This window comes from Marmota flaviventris, chromosome 1, assembly GCF_047511675.1.
Source record: "Marmota flaviventris isolate mMarFla1 chromosome 1, mMarFla1.hap1, whole genome shotgun sequence".
NCBI lineage: Eukaryota > Metazoa > Chordata > Mammalia > Rodentia > Sciuridae > Marmota > Marmota flaviventris.
Genome location: NC_092498.1, coordinates 196,961,808 through 196,980,083, shown reverse-complemented (window position 1 = coordinate 196,980,083; position 18,276 = coordinate 196,961,808). Strand labels below are relative to the sequence as shown.

The following is an 18,276-nucleotide window of genomic DNA, read 5'->3' as shown; positions in this document are numbered from 1 at the left end:
TTTAAAATCTATTGATGTGATGAATTATGTTTATTGATTTCTATGTGCTGAACCAACCCTGCATCCCTGGGATGAACCCCACTTGATCGTGGTGCACTATCTTTTGAATAAGTTTTTGTATGTGATTTGCCAGAATTTTATAGAGAATTTTTGCATCTATGTTCATCAGGGATTTTTTTTTTTTTTTTTGGTCTGAAGTTTTCTTTCCTCGATGTGTCTTTGTCTGATTTGGGGATCAGGATGATATCAGCCTCATAGAATGAGTTGGGGAGGGTTCCCTCCTTTTCTATTTCATGGAATAATTTGGGGAGTATTGGTGTTAATTCTTCTTTGAAGGTCTTGAACACATGAGCATAGTCCATTTAATAATAATCGAATAAATTATTATGTGCATTTAAAATGTAAAAACATGTATGGGAATGATCACCATCAGACTTGGGATGGTGACTGCCTTGGAGTGAATGCAGGGGACTTCAGTTTTATCTGTGGTGGCACATGGTGGGTCAGAACATGGTGGAAGCCATCGTTGACCTTAGGTCCTTGTTTTAAAGTATATATGTAAATGGCTAAACTTTTCTGTATCTCAGTTTCCCTAGCTAATAATAAATATGGCATATCTCACAGGTTTATCATGAGAATTACATGGTTTAATATGTGTGAAACACTCGAACAATGCCTGGCATACGGCAAATGCTATTTAAGTCTTTATTATTATTATTTTGTGAGGACAAATAAAACAGGATTTGAAACAAATGTGGCAACATGTTAATATTTGGCAGAGTTTGTGGCGAGTATAAAGGTATCCACTACGTTATTCTATCTATACTTAAAATATACATTCTTATTTTATAATTTAAAACATATGGTAAAGATAAGTAACAAATCAGGAAAATCATGGCAATGCATAGAGAAGATAGAATGGTAATACCCTTAATATATAAAGTATATTGATAAATAAATTTTAAAGCAAACATCCTAGTGGAACAATAAGCAATGTATATGAACAACAAGTGAAGGCAATTTTACCAAAAAAAAAAAAATCAAAGAAATAGCAAATAAAATAGCCTTGTCCTGTTGAATTAGAAAAGGTAATAGGAATAGGATACCCAATACTAGCAGAGAGGCAGCTACTCACACATAGCTCATGGAATTGGTGAAAACCTGCCCCTGAGGATCATTTAGCAATGTGTTGGAAACACTAAAAATGATTATTGACTACACAATTCAATTTCCAGAAATCTGCCCCATGGAAAGAATTGGGAAAGTTGTTTTAAAGTATATATGTAAACGGATACTTATTTGTTTGTGTTTAAGAGGGGAAAAAAGAATGCTCATCACAGGGAAATAGTTAAACTGGTTATGGCACTCTACAGTGCAATAGGCCACAAAAAAAAGAAAGAAAGCAATGCTGTAGAGTGCATAATTGGCACAGAAGGGAGTGCACTGGGTATTCTGTGTTAAGGGCAGGTTTACAGCATGTAGAGTGTGATCCCATTTAAGACATGCCAAGGTCAAGAAGAGTTTGGGGTTCCCCAGAAGTCCTTCCATTTGCTGGGACTCCACCATGAGCACTGATGGTGGGCTTCCTGCCAAGAGTCAGAGGAAGTGGGTCCCCACACTCAGAGCCATCTGCCAGATCCCAGTGAGCCTATCAAATATTCAGAGTTGTTTCCATCTGAAGCAGCCCCTGCCCACTCTCAGCAGTCATAATAAATGCCTCTGATGGTCATAACAATCGCCCTCTCATAAAGTGTCCACTTTACATCCATTAGCTCTAACTCTTAGAAACCTTCTATGGAGTTATTATTATCCCCATTTTACATATGGGCACTCTCAAGGCTCAGAGAGAGATGGAGAAACTGGCCCAAGATCACACAGGGCAGACCCTGCTTTATACTGCAGGTCTGACTGCCATCCTCTGCACATCTTAAACCATCAAGCTGTGATCACAATGGCCTTAGAACACCTGATCCTGTGACAGGAGCAGGTACCAGACTTCCAGTACTTCTCAAGCTTGACTGTGCATTAGAGTCACCTGGGAAGGTTTTTTTTTGTTGTTTTGTTGTTGTTGTTGTTGTTGTTGTTTTTAATTCCTGTAACTGGAGTCATTTGGATGGGATCCAGGCCTTGGCATTTTCAAAGCTCCCAAGGTGATTCCGGTTCTCAGGTCAGAGAATCTGTGCATTCCAAACAACACTGCCCCAACTTCCAGTAGCCTAGGAATCAGCACCAATGAGGATTCTGATTCAGCAGGTCTGGGATCATCTGAGATTCTGCTTTTCTAAAGAGCTCCCAGATGATGCTATTGGTACCCAAAGAATTTTTCATGTATCACTGCCCCAAAGGCATTCCTAAGTGCAGGGCCTTTCCTGAGCTCCAGTCCCCAGAAATAAGAATTAGTTCTCATGGATCTAACAGTCCTTAAGAACACACCCTCCCTCGTGTGCCCAGGCAGGTGCTGGGGAGGGTCACAGATGGGTCTCAGAGGAAGGGACAACAAGACCTCACCACTGGGGACTCTCTGGGAAGCCTGGGGCAGGAGCACTGCTGCCTGAGGGCTCTGAGCACAGGTGCATGAGACATCAGCTGGGTGGGGAAAGGTCCCTGAAGTCAGGAAAGCGGACCCAGCTGGTGCCAGATAGAGGGACCATGGTACCTGCAGGTCAAAGGCCCAGCCCTTATTTATTTAACAAATACTGGTGAGCCACCTATGCACTGGGCATTATCCTAGGTCTAGTAAGACAGAAAAGTCCTTTCTATCAAGAAGCTTACATTCTGAACAGAGGGGACTTGATGAACATGCAGCTGTCAGATGGTGGTAGGTGAGAAAGAGAGAAAGCAAGGAAGGGGACAAGGAGTGGAATGGAGGGCACATGATTTCAAGCATCAGGAGGCCCCATGGGTTGAGTGGCTTTTGTTCAGAGACCTGAAGGGAGGGAGCCCTGTGGATGAAGGAGAAGATGCTCTAGAGAGAGGGAGCTGTGAGTGCAAAGGCCCTGGGAAGAGAACAGCAAGGAGATGGGGCCCAAGGGATGGAGAAGCTATGGAAATAGGCCTGGGTCCTGGGAAAGAAGCAGAGCCCAAGGATGCTTTCTGGGGCCACCCAATAATTTGGATGGAGGCTGAAATATTTCAAGTCATTCCTCCCCACACACACATACACACTGCCAAGAACTTGGCTGGTGGAGGAATGAACATTTCCTTCTGGGCGCATGAGGGCCATGCCTCCCCAAGCCTACTTCTAGGGGGGCCTCTTCTGAACAGAAGGGACAGGCAGATGCTGTGGCCACTGACAGATGCCTCTCTCTCTCTCCTTTTAGCTCAGAGACCCCTCAGGTGCCAAGGCCAGAGTGACCTTCCCTTTTGATTGTTGACCCCAGGGAGCTGGCTCAGCCATGCCTGTCACCGACTCCCATGTCCTCACTGTTGCTGCAGACCCAGCACTGTTCCCAGAGGCTCCCCAGTCCTCTGCCCACAGCATTCCCTCCCCTCCAGAATGCCCTGAGTGCCTCCTCGCCTCCCTGAGGATAGCTCACAGCTCCTCAACAAGACCAAGGAGGCTCATGTACAGGCCTCTGACTTCCCTTCACACCAGACATCCCCCACTCTTGGAACCATGCCCCTGTTATAGCAATTGGCAGCCTTCAGGACAGCTGGCTATGGTCATGGCAGCCTGGCCCACCACAGTATGAGTTCCTGAACCACAGGCTCCAATGGCCAAGGTCAGGCAGCTTGGGATTCATGAGTCAACAAACCAGGTGAAGCTCAGCCTCCACCCACTCAGGAAGGTCTGCTGGAGAGAAGGGAAGCTCAAAAGCTTGGAGGAAAGAGCTCTGGGTTATTCTCCTGGCTCCTGAACTTGATAGCTTTATGACCCCAAGGATCCTGACTTCAGGAGCCTTCCCTGCCCAGCCTACGCCTCATGCACCTGTGCTCAGAGACCTCAGGCAGAGGCGCTCCTGCCCCAGGCTTCCCAGAGAGTTCTTAATGGTGAGGCCTGGGTTGTCCCTTCCTCTGAGTCCCTGGGCACAACAAGGGAGGGTGTGTTCTTAAGGACTGTTAGATATATGAGTACTAATACTTATTTCTGGAGCCTGGAACTCAGGGAAGGCCTTGCACTTAGGAATGCCTTTGGGGGTAGTGATATGTGAAAAATTCTCAGTGCCTCAGTTTCCTTTCCTGTAAATGGGGACAAGGATGTTTTCCTCATGGGGTTGTTGAACGGATTAAAAGAAGCAATACATGCAGAGTATTCTAGTATTGCACCTGGCACATCACCAGTGATCCAGAAATGGCAGGTGGCTAACATTACAGTGGGAAGAGCTCGCAGGTGGACAAGGATTGAGGGCATTCTGAGCAGCAGGAACAGCATGGGCTAGTGCTCCCTGGGGAGCACTCCTTGGTCATTCCACCAGGAGTGCTCCCCAGGGAGAAGCGTGCTGGAAGGAGTCTGGGGCTGGGTCACCACCACCCTCCTCTGCCTCCCCCACACCAGGGGCCTCTTAGACTGAAGTCTGTAGAGTCCCAGTGGGCCCAGGCTGGTGTCGTGCTTGATGAGCAGCTGAGAGGGCTGGGACACCAGGCTGGAGAAGAGAGCCAGCACAGAGTGAGCAGCACTGGGAGCCCAGGACAAGTCAGAGCTGCCAGCCAAGAGGAAGACCCTGCCAGAGCCAGAGTCAGGAAGTGAAGTGCCCTTGCTGGCCAGAGGGTCTTCCAACCCGAACCTCAGAAGCCCCTGATTCCTGCTTCCTCTTCAGGTCTTCACTGGAATCTTCACAGCAGAGATGACCTTCAAGATCATTGCCCTTGACCCCTACTACTACTTCCAGCAGGGCTGGAACATCTTCGACAGCATCATCGTCATCCTTAGCCTCATGGAGCTGGGCTTGAGCCGCATGGGCAACCTGTCGGTGCTGCGCTCCTTTCGCCTGGTACCCAGCTGGACCCACTGCAGGGGGGCGGGTGGGTGGCTGGGAATACCCCTTCTCTGGGTCACCTCTCAAATGCCCCTGCTTTGATATGTTATGCCTTCAGCCCCAAATCATTCGCTCAGTGCCCCTAGCACCTAGGAGTGGAGGTGGATGAGACAGAAGGAGACATCTCTTTACAAGAGAGCAATCGGGGTGATATCTGAATGATTTGCAAAGCCCTTCATGGTCCACAGTGTCCCTGTTAGTCCTCATAGGACCCAGGAGTAAGGCTGGTATTGCCACCTCCCCATTTCACAGATGAGGAGATTGAGACTCAGAGAAATTAAATGAATTTCCCAAAGCCACAGGGCAAGTAACAGGGGGAGCCAGATCGGCTGGCCACTCATCCAGGCAGCATTTTTAATGTACATACAATGTACACACAAATCACCAGGGAATCTTGTTAAAATGCAGAGACTGATTCAGTAGTTCTCAGGTGATGCCAAAGGTGCACATCTGTGAACCACACTTGGAGCTCAAATACGCCTGTAAGATCCAGATGTGGGGCTGGAGTTGTGGTCATGGAAGGCTTCCTAGAGACAGCTCCTGAGCTCTGCGGGTGGCTCCTCTGGGGGATATAGGAAGGTAGAGTGGTGGGGTAAGTAAAGAAAGCCTGGGATGTGGGTTACAATCCTGATTCCATTGCCATGAGCCAAGGAATTTACAAGTTACTCCACCTGTAAGGATTGGTTTCTTCATCTGTCAAATAAGGTAGTAATAGTGCCAGCCTCATGCGGTTATTGGGAGTTCTGAATGAAGCAAACCATCCTAAGCACAGGCATGGCACAGGCATTACACATTAGCATGTGCCCCTTTCTCTGTGGTAACTGAGAGGAGAGAAAGATGGAGGTCATTGGATGAGTCAGAGATGGTTTGAGATGGCCCGAAGGATAGCTGATGAGGACAGATCTGAAAGAGGAAAGATGTTCTAGGTTGGGAGAATCTATTGGGAAGTTCCTGGATGTAAGACCAAGGAAGGGAGGAAGCTGGTATGGGACAAAGAGGTGATAAGTTGAGGGGCAAGCACTGGAGCTGTTGACCTGACTCCCAGAGCAGAGTCCAGCCAGGTTGCTCTCAGAAATGGGTGCGAGTGTATGCTCTTGGAGAAATGGGGAGAGGTGGGTGTCAGCGACCTCCAAGGCTTCCCTGAGCTTTCAAGCAGGAGCTGGGGGAGGGGAAGGGTGTTCATGGGAAGTGAGAGCCAAAGTCCCTCACATGGACCTCTCCTCTTCTTCCCTCCCCAGCTGCGGGTCTTCAAGCTGGCCAAATCATGGCCCACCCTGAACACACTCATCAAGATCATTGGGAACTCAGTGGGGGCGCTGGGGAACCTGACGTTGGTGCTGGCCATCATTGTGTTCATTTTTGCCGTGGTGGGCATGCAGCTCTTTGGCAAGAACTACTCAGAGCTGAGGCACCGCATCAGTGACTCCGGCCTGCTGCCCCGCTGGCATATGATGGACTTCTTCCATGCCTTCCTTATTATCTTCCGCATCCTCTGTGGCGAGTGGATTGAAACTATGTGGGACTGCATGGAGGTGTCTGGGCAGTCATTGTGCTTGCTGGTCTTCTTGCTTGTTATGGTCATTGGCAACCTTGTGGTAAGTCAGCCAGGGGTGCACATGCATACCCACCCAACCAACCAACATTTCATCCTGCCAGGTACCCCAAACCCAGCCATCCACTTATCCATTTGCTTACATTTCCTCCTCTCTACCCACTCATCCAGCCATCTGTCAGACCACCCACCCCTCAATCTCTCATCCATCCACCTACCCATCCGTTCATCCATCTACTTGTTTACCCGTCCTTCCCTCTATTCACCTATCAACTCATCCACCCACCTATGCCCCCACTCACCCATCCATCTATGCGCTTATTTTCAACCCATATATTCACTTACCCATTCATTCTTTTATCTACCTACTTGTTAATACATTCACCTCTACAGCCATCTATCCACTTACCAATCACACTCCCACCATGTGCCTTTCTTATCCGTCTGCCTACTCACTTACCAATCTCCTGTCCATATTCACCCATTCAGTCATCCTTCAACCCCATGTCCTCATCCACTCATCCATCCATCCACTCATTCATCACCCATCTATTCATTTGTCCCTCAACCATCCATTCATGAACCATTTACACAAACACACACACACACACACACCCTTCACCCTTCCATATATCCACCATTTATCCATCCATTCATCTATTACCTATCTGTTCTCTCACCCATCTGTTCCTTAATTCATTCATCCCACTCATCCATCCATCAACCTACCTTTCTATTCACTTATTTACCAGTCCCATCCGTTCAGCTAGCTACTCACTCCTTACTCATTGACTCATCTATCCATCCACCTATTTATTTATTTATTTATTTATTTTTGTGCCAGGAATTGAACCCAGGGCACTTTACCACTGAGCCATACTCCCCACTCCCCCTTTTGAGACAGGCACTAAGTTGCTTAGGGCGTCACTAAATTGCTCAGGCTGATTTTGCACTTGTGATCCTCCTGCCTCAGCCTCCTGAGTTGCTGGGATTACAGACATGTGCCACCACGTCCACCTATCACTCACTCTTAATTGAATTTTGCTCATTCATTCATTCACCCACTTATTTACTCATCTCATTAATTTATTTATTGACTCATCTATGCATTCTTTTATGGTCACTACAGTGAATCACCAGATGATTTTCAGTTGAGCTTAGCATATGTTCACTGAGCCCCTATTGCATGTAAATGTTCCAAACACCAGTAAAGCAGACTGAAGCAAAGGAGCCTAGCCCCAGCCTTGACACTGCTCACTCACCTGAGAGAATTGGGAGGTGGGGAGTTCAGACAGGTCTGAAATAATTCAGACTGGTCAAGTGACCAGAGCACCATGGAGGAGCCCATGGGTATGTTCCCCTCCAGCTAGGGGAATCAAAGAGGGCTTCCTGGAGGAGGGTTTGAAGCTGTCCTGATAACCAGGTAATGCGGAAGAGGTTGACCATTAGGTATAAACAGGTGGTAATCCAGGTGGGTCCAGTAGGAGCTTTTTAAGCTACCTGATTGTGGTGGGAGTTCCTGCTGTCCCATAAAGAGGAGCCAGGCCTTTGTTCCTATGGCCCCCTCTCTGTCCTAGGATCTTGCCTTGTGTCCCTAAACTGTGCAGAAGTTCAGATTTAAGAGAGATCAAGGTCTAAATGCCAGAGGATAGAACTTAGGAAGAAACAAGGTTGAGGCGAGTCTTTGGTTCAGAATCAAGTCAGCATCCACTGTGGACATGGAGCCACCTTCCTGGGCGCTCAGGTGGCCCACTCATGCTCCAACATCACGGCTGCATGGTCTGGCTCTGCTGCTGCTGCTGCTGTGTCTCTGTCGAGGGCAGCACAGGGTCACATCTGCACATAGAGAGGTTTTAGATCCACTTTTCCAGGCTGCTGTGGGATGACAGCTTTGGGCTGTAGATTTCAGAGCCTTTCCCCACACCTGCCTGCTTTTACCTCCATGTGCTTTAACCAGGATAGGATCGGACAAGACTAGTTGTGGTCAAACCTCCACCTGGCAGAGCTCACAGCCCAAAGAGGAGCCAGGGTATCCGTGCCCAAAGAACCCAGCTCTTTTTGCTGCCCCTTGGGTGGGAGCCTCACTTAGCTCCTGACCCAGCCCCAGGGGCTGCCAGACCCTGTCTAAGAAGGGTCTGGCATTCTAAGAAGAATGCAAGTGTGCTGAGCAGGGAGCCCCTGGCCAGGCTGAGCCGCCCCTCACACACAGAGCCCTGCCATTTCCTAGCGGATCTGCCTGGGGATGAGAAGATTAGAGGCTGCTGGAGGAGGGAAGTTAGCGCCGGCCCACGCAGCTCCCTCCCTGGCCGCCTCAGGAATTGGGCCGCTGCCGGGCTGGCGTGGGTGGAAGCAAGATTGCCATTGAAATGGGAAGTGAGGATCAGGCAGGGGCTGGGGAGCAGCGGCATGATTGACTGGGAAGCCCTGGAAGAAGCCGAACTTTGGAAGCCGTAGACAAGGGAGGACTCAGGTCCTGTGTGGGTGGACAAGGCTTCTAGGTGCCCTCCTACCCTGCCCCCAGCCTGGGCCCAGGACTCCTGGGATCAGAAGATGGGAGGCCACATATGCAGTGAGGGCTGGAGTAGGGGACCGCAGAGGTCAGCAGGAACAGAGGCAGGCTGTGCCTGGGCCAGGCCAGCACCTCTGATTCACATCACATGCCTTGCCCCCAGATGACGACATTAAAAGGGCTGCCAGGTGTCAAAGTGGTCATCTGTCAGTGAGATGGCAGGGGAGAGGCTTACTCCTTACCCTTTCCATACCGTTTACATGAATACATGTTACCTGCTGCGTGAATACAGAGGCCTGGCCTCGCCTCACCACCACTTTCACCAGAATCTCCTTCACAGCTTTCTGACAAGTGTGGCATCCCTGGATGGGGTGTGTGGCATCTCTTAGGGGCTTACAAGAAGTCAGAGCAGGAGCTCCGAATGGATCTCTGATAAGCACTGTACACCCACCTTTACCAGCCACCTGCTGCAAGGGCCCTGTTCAACTGCAGTCCCTCCTGAGGGGCTGGGAGGAGCAGACATCAAGCCCTCAGTGGGGACATTATGTCCCTGGGCTGTGCACCTGGTGATGCTCTTAGACCAGTCCAACCCATGTATGTGATAAGCCTACCGCCATCTTCCTTTACCCTCCACGAGACTGGGAAATGGACTCAAACCCAGTCCCTTGTCATGCAGCAAACATCCTCATTCCTAGCAAAAAAACAAAACTTCACATTTTCAGGATGTTTTAACAACAAGCAATTATCCAGAACCATCCAAAGGCTGAGAGGTTATGCAAACTCTCCTTAAGGAGTCTCTCATCCCTAACCCCTAAGAAACAACTTCAGTAAAGTACTGTGCCTTCTGGAATCTCTTGGATGCAAACCCTTCCTCTCACCCCTGGTAGCCGAATGGGCCTTAGAACCACGGCTGACCCTGGCACCCAGTCCCAGGTCCCCCACCCTATCCCAGTTATGTGGTCCCACTCACAGCACCCACTGGGTGCCCTTACAAGCTAGACACAGCCACCTCTGTGGGGCCAGACCCCACAGTGATTCTGAAAGGCCCGAGACCTTCTCATGGCTTTCTGGCTTCTTTTCCTATCATTACCCTCTATTCTGCTCAATCCCCTGCGTCCTTCACCTGGGAAACACAGACCTAGAACACAGGGAGAATAGGCTTCCATAACAGCAGCTGCAGGTCTTAGAGCAGAGAGCCTGTTTATGGCGGGAGCTCAGGCAGACCACTCTCCTCCTTCAGCATCAGACACACCAGCTCCTTTCTCAAGAAAGTCCTGAGAATTTGGGTTGCTTCTGGGTGGAAATCTGTCTTGTTCCTAGACACCCATTTCCCAGGAAGGAACCTCATGCCCATCCTGACCCCATTCCCAATGCTGCAGAAAGAGGTGAGAGAAGAGAAAAAAAAGGCCTATGTATAGAAGTATCTGGAACAGGGATGAGGCTCTGCCCAGCCTCCTGTGTGACCTTAAGTAAGCCCCTCTTTGGAGTTCATTTCCATCTGTAGTCTTTGATATGGTTCTCCCACTGAACCCGAATTTAGACTGCATGGTGAGCACTTGGGAGGAGGAATTTGAATTTCTTTTTCTTTTTTTTTTTTTTTTTTGTTGGTTGGGGGTACTGGGGATTGAACTCAGGGCCACTCGACCACCGAGCCACATCTCCAGCCCTATTTTATATTTTTTTCAGAGACAGGGTCTCACTGAGTTGCTTAGCGCCTTGCTTTTGCTGAGGCTGGCTTTGAACTTGTGACCCTCCTACCTTGGCCTTCCAAGCCGCTGGGATTATAGGTGTGCACCACTGTACCCAGCAAATTTATTTTTCTTTTACAGACAAACCTTCCACATTCAAGAGAATGGAGGTGGGGGCTAGAATACGGGCCCTGACCCCGAGTTTTCACATGAGCTGAAACTCAGTGTCCATGGCATGGTTCAGCACCCAGGTGAGCCTGACCTGTCGCCCCAACAGGTCCTGAACCTCTTCCTGGCCTTGCTGCTCAGCTCCTTCAGTGCAGACAACCTCACGGCCCCGGATGAGGATGGGGAGATGAACAACCTCCAGCTGGCCCTGGCCCGCATCCAGCGGGGCCTGCGCTTTGTCAAGAGGACCACCTGGGACTGCTGCTGCGGACTCCTACGGCGGCGACCTAAGAAGCCTGCAGCTCTTGCCTCGCACGGCCAGCTGCCCAGCTGCATTGCCAACCCCAGCTCCCCACCACCCCCAGAGACCGACAAGGCACCTCCAGCCCGCAAGGAAACAAGGTTTGAGGAAGACAAGCGTCCAGGCCAGGGCACCCCTGGGGATCCAGAGCCGGTGTGTGTGCCCATTGCCGTGGCTGAGTCAGACACAGATGACCAGGACGAGGATGAGGAGAACAGCCAGGGAACGGAGGAAGAATCCAGCAAGCAGGTGAGTCCCTGCCTTACATGTTTGCAGCACCTTCTTCTTCAGGGCCCAAGCACCACTGTCTGGAAGAACCAGCCTCGCTTAGAGCCCCTGCCTCAGTAGTGGAGTGGGTGGGGTAGAAGAGAGGCCCTCTGCCCAACAGCTGATCTCTCAGAGGGGTTCCAAGACCAGCTACTGTTCATTCATGCCCTGGCTGGTCATAGGCCACTAAGTGTTCAGACAGGGAAACTGAGGCATGGCAAGATACAGATTGCTGGGAGTTCCTCATGTGTCTAAGACAGAGCCAGAGCCCTGGCCCCACAACCCCACCCTGACCTGGCCATTGTCCGTCTCCAGGACTAGCCAGGTGGCAGGTCTTGGCAAAGGAGGGGTGCCGTTTCCTGACCTCCTGACTGCCCCCTTTCCTCCTCCCATGCCCAGGGCTAATTCTGAGATTTAAAAATAAGCATCCCTAAGACGGAGGTGTCAGAGACAGCACTATCTTATCTCCCAACCTGTTATTTTTAACACTTGGGACCAGGGTCTGGACAAGAGAGACAGTCCCCTCCCCCTCCATTTTCCCTTGGCCTGAGCCAGGCACCAGTGGCTCCTCCTAGGTCTGTAGGCCAAGCAGCCATCGGTGGTTCTCTCCATTTAGCTGGGTTCATTCTGAACGCTTCCTCTGGCCATCACGGAGGGCACTTGGCCTAGAGAGAAATGCTCCCCATGCAGGGAACTTGCTCTGAGGCTCTGGGCTTGGTTTTGTCTCCTCCTATCTCCCTGTGGTCCCAGAGGCTAGCCTGAGCCCATTGAATCAGGCTGTGGGACCGTGGCAGTGACAGTTGGGGGACAGGGGGAGTAGGGTTGCCAGGACTTCAGCTTCCAATTGTCTCCGGTACAGAAGAAGAATTGCACCTATCCCTCTTTTCCTCTCCTTTCCTTTTCTTGAGCCTGTGGGCTCTGGCTTCCTGGGGCCAGCATGGAAGCATGCATGTGTACGTGTGTGTGTGTGTGTGTGTGTGGGTGGGTGTGCGTGGGTGTGAGGGTGTGAGCGTGAGGGAGAGAGAACGAGCAAGCAAGCCAGGGGGCTTGGGTGTAGCTGGGCTATAATGCCCATCAAATTAGTGCTGTTTGGTGGGCATCATAGCCCAGCCACACCCTTCCAGGGAGTTGGGAGTGGAGGATATTTATAGATCTTTTACCTGGACTTTTATGGGAGCTTCCCACCCACCTGGTTAGGGCCCCTGGGGAGGGTCTTCAGTGAGATGGAGGCTCTAAGAAGAGGGCAGAAGGCAGGGCCCTTGTTGAGTGGGCAGGGCTGGAAGCCCACAAAGTTAAGACTCTGGAGACCCTCTGGTAGGGTGTATAGGCTCAACTCACGGGCTGGGGTCTCTTCAGCAGGAATCCCAGCCTGTGTCCAGTGGCCCAGAGTCCCACCCAGAGCCCAGGGCCTGGAGCCAGGTGTCCGAGACAGCCTCCTCCGAGGCTGAGGCCAGCGCATCTCAGGCAGACTGGCGGCAACAGCAGAAAGCGGAGCCCCGGGCCCCAGGGTGCAGTGAGGTAATGCACACCTTTGTCCCTGAAGTTGGCGGGGCGCTGCTGCTTGGGCTGGACCCAGGCTGGGAGAGGTCCCTGCACCAGCACGTGCCTGCATTTGCTGGTGGAAGACCCATCTGCAGAGAGCAGACTGGGCAATGTGTTCTGACAAGAGAGGGGTGCACAGGGCCATCGGGAAGTGGCCAGCCCAGGACCCTGCTGCAGACTAACCCAACGCCTCTGTGTGTTCACCCTCTCCTCACTCCATGTTCCTATGTTCTTGTCCTATTTGGCAACCTGTCCTGTGAATCTCCCATCCAAAGAGACCTTCAGGGAGCTCTGAGAACTGTTTTTGGCACTTTATCACCAGCTGCTTGTCACCTACACTAAAGCAGAGGCCACACATGGGAGGCCCGCCCAGCCTGCCATAAGAATTTGTTCTGGCCACACACAAAAAAAAGTTTTACTTTCAGCCAGTAGTGGTGGCTCATGCCTATAATCCCAGTGGCTCCAGAGGCTGAGGCAGGAGGATCGTGAGTTCAAAGCCAGCCTCAGCATAAGCAAGGCCCTAAGCAACTCAGTGAGACCCGTCTCTAAATAAAAACAATAAAGGTCTGGGGATGTTGTTTGGTGGTTAAGTGCCCGTGAGTTCAATCCTCAGTACCACACACACATACACACACACACACACACAAAAAAAAAAAAAAAAAAAACAGTTTTACTTTGATTAGCTACCACCCCTTCAAATTTGGGAACTTTTATAAAAAATCTGCATTTCTGGCTTCTTCTGAAAAACTAGAACTGCTGAAGAAAAGTGGTCACTGTGTCCCAGACTCAGGCTGGAGCTCCCTGACTTACTACAGAGCCACCTGCCTGACTGACGGTTACCTGCCTGGCCCCCATAGTCATTCGAGTTTGTGGCCCCTGAGCTAAGGGATCATGGCATGGCTAACTATACTGCCCAACTTTGCTCACGTTAAGTGAAATGTAGAGGTCACGTGTGCAGAGAGAGCTCAGTGCTATTGTCCTTCCACCTGACCTTGCTCCTCAGCCCAGCATTGTGACTTTCCCTGCTGAGAGACAGACCTGGGGAAGGATTTATGGTCACGGTTAGTTTGAAGTATGAGGGTCTAGTGGAGTCATCCTTCCCACTGGGCAGGTCACAGTCCTCTCCCTGAATGGTCTTAACCTTGAAGGGGTGTGGGAGCAGGAATATAGAAGACAGACAGTCACCGGAGAGCATGTGGACCTTGGAGTATCATCATTTCTTCCTTTCTTCAAATCACTTCATGATGGGCCCTGTAAAAGGGAGAGAGAAAGAGAGAAAAAGAGGGAGGGGGAGGGGGAGAGAAAGAGATGCTAGGGTCTTCCCCAGGAAAGGACTTCCATGTCTCACCTGCAGGAAGATCCTGAAAATGTGTCCTCCAAGTGACAGCCCCATGTATTTTAGGCATCGTCAGTGTCTGGACCTTCTTGGCCTACCCCTTTCATAGCCCAGCTGAGCTGGGAAGAGAGAGGAGGGAGCCTTCAAAGTCACAGAGATCACAAAAAATAGAGCCTCACCCCTCGGGCCACCCAGAGCAACTGCTTTCCCCTGGAACTCGTCAGCCCTTTCCCATCACAAACCTCAGACGTGCACAAGATGTGGAGATATCAGCAGAGTGATTTTCAGAGGAAGGGACAAACAAGGCAGCCTGGAGGATCAAAGCTGTTTCCACATCTAAGCAGAGTGGCAGCCGCGTGGGCCTGGGCTGATGTGACACAGAGTCAGCTGAGGCGGGGGTTGACCTGGTGGGAGGCCGATGAGGGATTTCCTTTCTTCACAGAAACCCCTGATGACATCTGTCTTTAGCTTGGACTCCCTAGCTGCAGAACCTGAGCTGGGATGGCTGCGTGTGAAGGGAGGGCTCCATGAGGAAGTAGGAGACGCAGCCGAGGTGCAGGAGGGAGCTGTGAAAGTCCTATTCGCTGAGTCCCCTTCATCGTCCTGTCCGCGGGGAAGCTCAGGAGTATGAAGTGCGCCACAGGCAGGGGCTGCACTTCCCCAGTCTTGTAGTCAGCCTCTGGGTGTTGGCCACCCAGGGGGTAACCACTGAGACACTTCCCAGGATGGCAGCTCCCTGGCTAATAGGAGTTTTCTGGAGGAGAGGTCAGCCAAGCCACCAGTCTTCACAGCAACCAGGAATGGGTGCTCTGGCCTAGTCGAGGGGAACCGGGCAGAGCACGAGCAGTGGCCACTGCGACACCTTCATATGCCCACAAGAGACACACAGACACAAGGGCCCACCCACATGCACGCACCATCAAGTTATCAGGCCCGGGCAGCAATTCCCTGCATGGCCGGTAGAAGGTTGTGGCATGTTCTCAGTCTTACCCCAGGCTCTGCACATCACATCACCATCCATATGGATGGGTCGAGAAGCATGGGCTGGGTTGCTGGCCTGTTCTCTGCATGTCTGACTTGCTGCTGTGTGTGCCTGCGGCCCTGTTCTGACTGTTCTGAATGTGCGTCTGAGTTCCCAATGTGTGTCCCCTGTGCCCTCCTGGGTCTGTTTTGTTCCTGACTAGATACATTACCCATCCCAGTGTGCTCCCAGAGCCCTTTCTTATACCACCTCCCGGGTCTAAACCCCAGAAGACCAGAACCACAGACCCAGGAGCTCTGAGGTCCAGCCTTGGCTCAGGCCTGACTGGCCCTAAGTGTCTCTGCAGTGGGTACCCCCCTACCCTCCCCCACCTCAGATTCCCAGAGTATGCAATGGAGGGTAACCGAGGCTCCTCCCCTGAGAGAGCCAAAAGCTTCTCCCAGACTCTCGGCTCGGGGCTGGAGGCTGCTTCTCAGCCCACTCATGCCTTTGCCCTCCCCTGCCCACAGACCCATGAGGACAGTTACTCTGAGGGGAGCACAGCAGACATGACCAACACTGCTGACCTCCTAGAGCAGATCCCAGACTTGGGTGAGGACGTCAAGGATCCGGAAGACTGCTTCACTGAAGGTACTGCTCTGGGAAGCCCTTTGCCCCAGCCTCAACCCCTCCCAGAGGGGACAGACAGAAGGACCAGCAACTCTAGCATCCAGGGCCATGTCACACCCACACGCTGACCTGGAACCACTCTCCTTCCCCATTCCTCTGTGACCCTGGGAGTTCTTCCATCTGCCACTGACATGAGTCATGGCACGTCTGCCCGAGTGTGCAGGGCTGGGCAGCTATGGTACAGCAGCACCAAGGCCTGGTGACACTGTGTGGTGTGGTAGCCCAACTGTAGATGCCCCTACTGCAGCAGGGACTGGGCCTAACTCACCCTGGTGCCCCAGGCCCTGGCACATAGTAGGCCCTTGGTAAATACTTAAGGTAGGTGTGGCATGTGGCCGTGTTAGTAATTGACATCTGTAGTTCTCCTGAATTGGTAGCTGGGGACAAAATGAGGGTTTTCCCTGCATGTGACATATCAGTAGAGGCTGTCATGGAGAGGTCTACTGTTCCCAAAACTCTGGAAACTGCAAAGAAGGAGAAGGACTGGGGACAGAGTACCCCAGGAGTTTCTGAGCATTTCTCCAGGGGGGGGGGTTCCCAAATGAGCAGAGAATAAGTTGAAACCCATGCCAACCCCAGTCTTGCTCCTGCCCAGACTCACCAGGCTGTTCACCCACTCTCTGAATGCTTAGTTCATTCAGCCTCTCCACAGAGTACCTGCTGAGTGTGTGTGGCCCCTGCGGGGAATATCGACAGTCCTCCCCCACCATGGGCCCACCCGCCATGTTGCCCTGTTTACTACCCCATTATTGCAACCTCTTTCTCTCAGTCATTCCCTCAACTCCACAGCCTTCTGCCATCAGACATGGGCATTGACAGGCCCTGAGCTAGGCCTATCTGTCACCCTCTCCCATAGGCTGCGTCCGGCGCTGTCCCTGCTGTGCAGTGGACACCACACAGGCCCCAGGCAAGGTCTGGTGGCGACTGCGCAAGACCTGCTACCGCATTGTGGAGCACAGCTGGTTCGAGACATTCATCATCTTCATGATCCTGCTCAGCAGTGGAGCTCTGGTACTCTCCCCGGGATGCAAAGTTGGGGCAGGGAGGGCTGGAGAAGGAGGGGAGGGCAGGAAAATGAGGTCTCCAGCTGGAAAGCCAGGTCAGAAACTGGGGCAGAACCTCTGCTGAAAATGTGCTCCCCGGGCTCCTGGAGCAGAGTACCGCTCACAAACTCCATGCCCACAGCATGCGTGGAGGCCAGACCAGGAAGGGATTGCAGAGGCCATGTGTCCAGCCCCCTTCCTTGTTCCACGAAAGAGAAATGGGATGCCCCAGATCACCAACCTCCCACACTGGAGCTCTGGTGACTCACCTGCCTGCGTAGAGAGAGCATCAGGCATTCTTTCAGGCCATTATAATAAAGTTAAAACTGAGGGTACAGTGGTAGCTCCACTCAGTTCCTCTTCTAGGGAGGCAGGCCACGTAGTTCACACATTTTCATTAATGCCTACAACAAATCTTTGCGGCAACATTAAGTAATATGTCCAAATTCCCACCTGTCAGGAGCCACAGATCTGGCATGTGAACCCAGGCAGTCAGATTCCACAGCCCTTTGTCTCGACCTTCCATTTATTTGTTCAATAGATTTTTTTTCCTATACTCTCCTTGTATCTTTCACAGTGAGCTGTGGGGGAACAACAGGAAAAGGAGACCTCAGCCCTGGCGTCAGGGGCTTCTAGTCTAGTTGGGGAAACCAGATTCAGGAAGTTTGATTCAGCACTGAGCCAGGGGAACTGGAGCAATTAGGGGAGACTTCCCAGAGGCAGCAGGTGGAGCTGAACGGTGGAAGTAGGGAGGTTTATTGAGGCCAGGAGGAGGAGTGAAGCCCTGCAGAGATGCTGTATCTGGCTTTCAAGCACCCTGCTCTGATCTCTCAGGAGAGCCCTGGAGAGGTTTCTGGTAGGTACTAGTGAACAGGGAGAGGGCTTCCAAAGAAATGGAAACGTTCCTGGTCCAGGGGGAACAAGCACCTGTATTATTGGGGAGGTGAGAGCCCCACACAGATGAACAACTAACAGGAAGTACATTGGGCCACAGAATGGGAGGAAGGGCACTTTAATCCAAAGCTATCTGTGGGGAGGCACTGTGACTGTCACATCTCAACCTCTGGTCCTACTATCCGCCCCAAACACTGCCCCTCCCTTATTTCAGAGTGGGCCTAAAGCCATGGTTTTCAGTCCGCCTGCTGTTTTACCATTGGCAACCAGAGCCAAATCTCTGTGGGTTTCAGAGAAGGATGATTTGACAATATGTTAACAAGTTTTGTTTTTAAACAGCCACAAGCAA

At 51.4% G+C, this 18,276-nt stretch overlaps 1 protein-coding gene across 7 annotated transcripts in view; it reads left to right on the top strand.

Moving 5' to 3' along the window:
• Nucleotides 1-18,276, top strand: part of Scn5a (sodium voltage-gated channel alpha subunit 5) — a 78,611-nt gene that overhangs the window by 37,779 nt on the left and 22,556 nt on the right. For 3 of the 7 annotated variants that reach the window (XM_027932276.2, XM_027932274.2, XM_027932277.2), the window contains exons 14-19: nucleotides 4,758-4,931; nucleotides 6,215-6,571; nucleotides 11,003-11,443; nucleotides 12,821-12,979; nucleotides 15,831-15,951; nucleotides 16,847-17,001. In XM_027932276.2, coding sequence (XP_027788077.2) covers nucleotides 4,758-4,931; nucleotides 6,215-6,571; nucleotides 11,003-11,443; nucleotides 12,821-12,979; nucleotides 15,831-15,951; nucleotides 16,847-17,001 — 1,407 coding nt within the window. Of the gene's footprint in view, nucleotides 1-4,757; nucleotides 4,932-6,214; nucleotides 6,572-11,002; nucleotides 11,444-12,817; nucleotides 12,980-15,830; nucleotides 15,952-16,846; nucleotides 17,002-18,276 lie in introns of all 7 variants that reach the window. The other 4 variants (XM_027932275.2, XM_027932273.2, XM_027932272.2 and 1 more) reach the window with 2 other exon arrangements.